An 8,085-nucleotide genomic window follows, 5' to 3' on the forward strand; every position below is an offset into this window, starting at 1 on the left:
CGTATTTTCTAATAATATTACCAAGGGGCAACATGTATATTGAAAATAGCAGAGGACCTAGGACAGATCCTTGCGGCACTCCATATTTTACTGGTGATAATTGAGATTACTCCCCATTTAAATGAACAAAGTGGTAGCGATCGGACAGGTAGGATCTAAACCATCTTAAAACCTGTATAGTTTTGTAATCGATCTATGAGTATGTCATGATCTATGGTGTCGAACGCAGCACAAAGATCAAGTAAAACTAGCAATGAGATGCAGACTTGGTCTGACGCAAGTAGCAAGTCATTTGTAATTTTAACAAGTGTAGTTTCTGTGCTATGGTGGGGCCTGAAACCTGACTGAAATTCTTCATAGAGATCATGTTTTTTTGCAGGAAGGAGTAACGCAATATTGCAATGCATTACTTTTAAAAGTAACTTTCCCCAACACTGATTATGAATACCTTTACAATGCATTATAAAGGCTTTGAGTAAAGTGTTACCTAACTTTCTATTCATCAAAGATTCCTGAAATAAAATTCATCATGGTTTCCACAAACATATTAAGCAGCACAACTGTTTTAAAATCTTACCAACTCCAGACCTTTTAGAGTTGATCATGAAAGTTTATATAGTGTATTGAAATATTAATTGTAGGGTTGGAAAGACAGATCAAGCCATGAATTGAATAATACAAGCTATTTAATATGATTTTGTTAAAAGTATAAAATTAAGAAACATAAGAAAACGTATATTGCAAGGATTTTATTTTGTCTTGAATTTGGCCATTTTACCATGAAGACCATGTCAGTTGGTTAGTTTTGCCCTTTTTATTGTGTCATGATGACTCGTGATTGTGATACTGCTAAGACTAAAGATGTTTTAATAACGTCTCAGTACAAGTTTGATTTATTTTTGCAAATCTACTTCAATTAATTGAATCAGTGATTTCACACAGTCATTTGGTATTCTTCATGCTTTAAAATGTTTAAAAATGTTTTTCACATTTTCTAGTAAGCCAATATATGTAGTAATTATTGCTACTTATTGCTATTGTTGTGCTATGTTTTATTTGCAGCAATTAGGAGACTTTGCTTTTCAATCAGACATATTATCTAGTATTTTTTTCTGGAAAAATAGGCTGAAAAAAGTGTATAAACAATATGTTGATATGTCATTAAACCCTTATTAGTGCTTGCATCGAAATGATTTGTGAGCAGCCAACTTCCACTGTCTGCTTTTGCCATGACATTGGCCACTATTGCTCAGCCTGCCTTGTTGACACCAAGGAAATTTATCAGTGCCCTCACTACCTTGATTTTCAATACCACGGCTATTAATACCCTCGGCCTTGAAAATCTGATATCTCGTCACCTGAACTTCACTTGACTTCAGGAGTCTGAAAAATCTGGCGCCTTGCTCGGCAGCTCAGTGTGTCCTCCGCTCCGACAGCAATTTTCCTTTCCAATTCTTTCTTCCGTCTCATAATGGGATAAACTGATTGACAGAGCTTATGCAAATGATTACATGATCCCACAAGATTCTTTAATTAAAGTAGGGTTGGGAAAAGCTCCAGCTCCAAAGGGAGATTCATGATCACACCATCTGGAATGATAGTTACTGTCAACCCTCCTATTGGTCTTGAGCCATCTCAATTAACCAATTATTGTAAGACAGCCTGGAAGGGGCAGCTGATGCTCCTCTAAAGTGGGCTGAGACGTTGTGTCTTTCCAAACCTGTATTCCTTCTTCCACAGAACACAAAGTTAGATATTTGGAAGAATTTTCATGTAGTTGTTTAACAGTTCATGATTGATGATTCATGTCCTGTATTTTTTCAAATCTTCAGACGCCACACAATAGTTTTGTATAAAGAACAGACTGAAAATTAAGTATTTATTCACTGAAAATCTCCCCCTCCTGTTAATTAAAGGACTATATTGTGAGAGGACAACTGAGTCAGTGAGTTGAACTCTCATTCATGAATGAATCAGTTCAATACTTGCACGATTTGTTCAGTTCAGTCAGATTTGTCAGACAAACTGATTCATTGAACAGAACCAACTCGATCCAAAAAAAAAGATTCATTTACTGATTTGGTTCTAGAGTTTAGTTTACTGGCTCAGTGATCCGGGGATAAACAGCTAATAGGTTCTGAGTGAATAAAGACGTACATTTCAGTCTATTCATATGACTTGGAAAATAGTGAATGAATTGTATGTCATGATGAAACGGAAGTAGCAAAATACCTTTTTTTTTCCATATTATGACATATATTCGAGTAAAACAGATTTTCGAAAAAGAAAAAATGAAGGGTGAGCTCTTGGTACTATGTGTAAGTTTTTGATTGGATGGAGGCAGATCTGAATGCAAGCTTGCAGCCAATTGTAAGAAAGGGGCGGGGTTTAAGTGAATCTTGTTTGTGTGCGCTTTGTTCACTCTGACTCTAGCTGTGTCTGAAATCGCTCACTCGTTCACTCATTCATTAATCCCTAGTGTATGGCAGTTGAGTGCACTATATCAGAAAGAAATGAACGAAATAAAGTGAACGAATTCAGACGCTGACATATACACTGGGCATCAGAGTGCTGGAGCTGTCGTAGAAAAATCTTCATCACATATTTTAGAAAATAATATTAATAACAATAACAGTCAAAATGACTTAATACGCCAGTGGTTTCATTGATGGTATTATTATTAGATGGTATTATTATTAAGATGAATACGCTACATACATAGTTTTTTTTATTTGAATAATGCATGAAATAAACGTTAAAGCAGAAATAATAAAGATGTAAACAGCATCTCATTCAAACTCGCTCGCTCCCGCTGCTCGTCAGTCCTCTCTGCATTGGATTATGGGAAATAGTGCTTCAGTGAGTGCACATCAGTTGTACACTTGAAAATCAGAGAGGATTGTGGGTAAAAAGTAGTGAATGAATATAGGGTATGAACTCGTTCACTCAGAATTCGGACAGCACAACAAAATGGCCGATATAGTGCACTATATAGGTGATAGGGAGCGGTTTCGGATACAGCTTCTGACTGGTAGAATTTTCTGCATAGAATCATGGGTAATGTAATTTTTCACCAGAAATTCCACTATTAAACATGATTGTTTTAAAAATAAGTTGAATTAAAATGAACAAATGAGTTGAAGAAATCATACACCATCGATTAACAACCTTGAAGCTCACAACAGGTCTGTCTTTCAAAGATCAATGACACATCTGAAAAGCAGATACTGTGAATGTCCTTTTTATGCCAACAGACATGGAAAAAATCTGTGTGAAGATTCTTCCAAAAAATCTTGTGTTTCACAGAGAAATAACACCACACTGGTTTGACACAATGTGAGGGATTGATTTTTTTTAAATGACAGAATGTTAAATTTTGGATGAATGATTCCTTTAATTGTGACCTCCTGTTATTATTCGTTCTGTCTCTCTCCTAGTCCTGGGTGTGAGGGCTCACGTAGGGGCCCAGGTGGAGCCGCCACCATTGCAGCCAACGAGTGGAGCACCAACGGGAGCCCGGAGGAGGGGCAGGAGGATGGAGCGGATGAGATGGACAAGGCCGGAATGGACGGCGATGCGGAGGGCGTCTGGAGCCCTGACATCGAACAGAGTTTCCAGGAGGCTCTGGCCATTTATCCCCCCTGTGGCCGCAGAAAGATCATCCTTTCAGACGAAGGCAAGATGTATGGTGAGTTTTAAAAAAGCTGAATATGCCCGTTGAGAGTCACTTGATGGATTTACTTAGTGCTCAGGTCAGACCTTGCTGGCAAAGCAATAGAAACTTAAGAGAGTAGAAGTCATAAGAGAGATTTTGTGAAGTTGTTTTTCAAAAATCCCTATAAAAATAAAAAAATCATGGCTCAGCTATTTATTGCAGCAGTGCTGATATTGGAAAAAAATGTAGTGAAACAAGGTAAGGACAAACAGGGCCAAGTCATGCTGTGGGAGTTTTGTTGAAGTGAATCAGAGGGTGAACTTATGACACTCCCCAACTCCAGATTTTCCCGTTCCCACATGGGATACACTGACAGGAATGCTGTCTCCCATTTGAGTCACCATTCACAATAAAGCATGAGTCAGCCTCCTGCCTTTTCACGTGTGACATTTTTCTCTTTATCATTGAGACATGACTCATTTTTATCTGATTTTATCTGAGACATGACTCATTAGTTATTAAAATACTTCATACTTTAAAGGAGTGGTTTGATGTTTGTTTGGGTTTCATAGTGTATAAATTACTACATATTTACAGAGATGTTTCTGGCTGCTACTAAGCACACATTTTCTAAAAGGAGGTCAGTTTATGATTGTTAACAGGCCAACTAGAGTTATAGAAATCAAACATAATGTTTTTTTTTTGTTTGTTTTTTTGAATGAATGAATGAATGAATATTGAACTGAAAGAAATTATAGCATTTAAGCCCTATTAATATTAAACGTGAATTTTTGTCCCAGATATTTTATATACTTTATTTACAATAAAACTAGTAATAATGCGAAATATTTTTTACAATTTAAATAACGGTTTTCTATATGAATATATTGTAAAATGTAATTTATTTCTGTGATGCAAAGCTGAATTTTACATTTTTACAGTCTTCAGTTGTCACGTGATCCTTCATAGATCATTATCAGATACATTTTGTAACAATATAAAAGTATTTACTCTCACTTTTAATCAATTTAATGCATCCTTGCTGAATAAAAGTATTAATCTATTTCAAAAAATTAAAAACGGTATTGTGTATGTCATTTTATTTTGCCTCCATTGCACCATTACAGGAAAGAAACAACATATCCATTTAATTTTTAGCAGTAGGCATGTGAATGAGGAGAGCATGATTTGCATTATTTCGCATAGTTGATCAGAAGCCATTGGAGTATTTTTGATAGTAATTCTCTTCAATGTGTGGTTTCACTGTTGGTGTAAAGTATGTAAATGGCTATTGCTATACTAGCAGGTACTCTAGAGCTGCGTTCACAAAATTTTGGCAAAATTTCATTGTTCATTGTCAATAGTGTAGCGATGCATAAAGCCCAGCTCACACAGAAATCACTTTCAAACCATTTAGCTTTCTGTTGGTCGATGCAGAAAATTCCCATGACCAACCGTTGCAAAATCTCCGTGGGGAAATCTTTCACACTTACATGAAATTCCCAATCCAATGGATTCCTCTAGATTTCAGGCGCAACAATTTGTCAAACAGCAATAAATGTGAGCACACTTTAAGGTAATTATTTGGCACTTTTGTGATGTTACAAATCATTAGCATGAGCACCCAGTCATTAGTAAGGACTGGGCCAGGATTAGACTATGTAACATTGATAAACTCGACTTTATGACCTACCCCTAATCCTTTTGTTAACCGATTCAGGTACGCTTCAGGATTTAATATATGATTGCTCACACAAATGAGCTCATTTGGCTTTGAGGTGGTTTGACCTTTGACCCTCTCTGTAGAAAAGGCTTATGGAGACTGGCTCACATTCTTTTGTTTTTCCCCTCGGTTTGAAGGGGACACACATTCCACAACTCTGTGGCCTTGTCCTCCGCCGTAATACTCCACCCACGTCTGTCACACAAGCTCTACTCCCCCTCGCAACAGATGAAGAAGGTTTGTTTCAACAGCCAGGCATTTTGTCCTTTTGTGGTAGTGCGATCCGTCGACTATGTGTGTCCGCTTACCCGCTCTTGTCAAGATCATCCCCTTACACTCTCTTTACAAACAGCCCCATCCCGGACCAGTTACGATACGATATAAGAAAAGTACCCATTTCTTTAGTAGGTAATTCAAGTTTCTGTTCTATCCTCTTCCTCAAGATAAAGTACTAGAAAGACTGTAACTATGTGACATTTATTGTTCCAAAGGTATGTCGTAACGAAATTGCATATGTTGTCACTTTGCTGCTATTTTGTACTTAAAGGTGCACCAAGGAACTATTGTCCACTTTCTAAAATAAGTATTTTTATCTTTACCTTTTAAAGATATTTGTAACACTTTACAATGAGGTAAAATCACTTTAAATAAGGTAAAAGGCCACAAAGAAGAAAGTGCATCCTTCAACATGTAAGATTTTCTTTTTGTCAGGGAATTTTATTATTTTCATGTCTTTTTAAATGGTGAGTTTTTTTGTTTTTTTTTACAGTGCAGTAGAAGGTGTATCATCTCTCATCTGCACTGAGCAATATAAATGTTCTAAATTTATTAGTAGTATGTACACTCACATGAGATGAGATATCCAGTCATGGTCTAGAAAAATATCTTTTATAATGCATGGGGCAGGTCACCGCTCAAGGTGCCATGTTCCGATTATATGGGCAGCTAAACACTACTTACTTGATATCGGGCACATTCAGTCGTGTAATCAATTATTTAATGGCGAAAAATATGTCTGTCTAGGGTTGTTTTGTAATGGCAATGATAACTGATAATGTATCAGTTTTAAATTATCAGTTTAATTTGCTTTTGCAGATGCTTCATCCGTGCCAACAGGTGTCAGTATAAATCCCAGGAATACCATTTTATTGGCCAGTGAAATATTAATAAACATTTCTTGGTGTATAATTAGGTAACATTCATAGACAAACTGGACAAAATTTGGGAGTTAAAGGGTATAGGAGTTTGGGAGAACTTGAGCAACTACCAGTACAAAAATTTGGAGTCTTCATTCAGGTGACGCTTGTCTATAGAGAAGGTTTCCAGTCTAGTGTTTCCATTGAAAACATCCAGGAAATACAACATATGGAATTGCTATCTCATTACCTTGAGATTTTTTGGAACATAATACAGCACATCTTGCTGTATTGTCTGAGAATCATGACTGAGAGGACTGGCACCAGTTCTGTGAGAATCTAATTTGAATGGCATGGCACCTGTTTTTGATTGGCCATTGGTTTGGGTTTTTCTTTGATTAGCAGTTTCCAATCTTTTACTGCGGGCCAAAGTCAACAGGTGGCTGGTGGGTGAGTTGTTAAAAAGCAGGTGGTTTTTGTCAGTAAACTTACACATCTGGTGGGATGGAGGGTTAACCAGGGTGAATTTTGGGAGGAAACTGTCAAGGTGAAAAATTATCCATGAAAGAGAGGGAAACTAATAGAGGCAAGGTACTAATCATCATCCTCACTGAATTCTTTCTACAGACTTCTTGCCAAGTGACCCACAGGGCAAGTCCAAAATGTCTTGCAGTCCTGCAGTTAGTTTAGCACTTCCAAATGGTTATGTCAACAGGACTGACATAATTGAAAACGAGAGCTCAAGCCTGGGTTCATCTTCACATACTTGTCAATATGGCCCAAAAACATGCTTATCCCAGCTGGAGCGCAAGTTGCCCATTCTGATTTCAGGAAAGGAGGATAGGCCAAAGCCATTGAGGGAGCTTTTTTTGTTGAGGGGGATAAATGTGTGCAAAGCAGGTTTCAGTTCACTCCTGCTTTTCCTGGACGTACTTTAGAGGAATCTGGGAGCAAATCAGCACTTTCCTCTGGCACAGCCTCAGTCAGATCTGCAGGAGTATTTATGCAGACATTGATATGGAGTGGATGTTTAACTGGCCCTTTTTATACTCAGCACTTTGTCAGTGGAATGGTCAGCCTTTAATTTTCCTACCAAAAAGGCAGGTAGACTAATTTAGCTCTTAAGACGAAAAGATTTGCTCTTTTGTACTCTGAGGTAGTTGTTGTAAAGAGCCCTTGTTGGATGGCTGGGTTTGCTTCTCTCTAAGCGTTGCCTGGTATACCTCAGTTGGAAGCACTTTTTTTTCATGCAGGACATTAAGGTGGAAAGTCACAGAGACACAATGCAGACTGGATTCATAACTAAATCTCCCATGTGACCATGAAGAAGTATGTTAACCTATAGGCTACCTTTTCAGCAGTAGGAAACAGCTTGATTAAATTCTGCCCTACATTCTACAATGAATTGGAAGGGTGGTGTGGCATAGACCCTATCCCAAATGGTACACTCTGTCCCTACAGTCCTCCTTCAATTCAATACCCTCGTGAAGTATTTCTGTATAGATTGTTTGGTACTACTCTGCTGTAAAGTTTGCAGGCTTTGCAAAAGGGAATGTGAAGGGTGCATTTCA

The 8,085-nt window shown here is 37.6% G+C and overlaps 1 protein-coding gene across 3 annotated transcripts in view; it reads left to right on the top strand.

Annotated features, from left to right (window-relative positions):
• LOC107673091 (transcriptional enhancer factor TEF-5-like) overlaps window positions 1-8,085 on the top strand; it is a 35,805-nt gene that overhangs the window by 14,661 nt on the left and 13,059 nt on the right. For all 3 annotated transcript variants that reach the window (XM_016466558.1, XM_016466549.1, XM_016466566.1), the window contains exon 2: window positions 3,438-3,688. In XM_016466558.1, coding sequence (XP_016322044.1) covers window positions 3,550-3,688 — 139 coding nt within the window. In that variant the 5' untranslated portion in view covers window positions 3,438-3,549. The remainder of the gene's footprint in view (window positions 1-3,437; window positions 3,689-8,085) is intronic.

The sequence above is a fragment of the Sinocyclocheilus anshuiensis genome, unplaced genomic scaffold (genome assembly GCF_001515605.1).
Source record: "Sinocyclocheilus anshuiensis isolate Anshui unplaced genomic scaffold, SAMN03320099.WGS_v1.1 scaffold453, whole genome shotgun sequence".
NCBI classification, from domain to species: Eukaryota; Metazoa; Chordata; class Actinopteri; order Cypriniformes; family Cyprinidae; genus Sinocyclocheilus; species Sinocyclocheilus anshuiensis.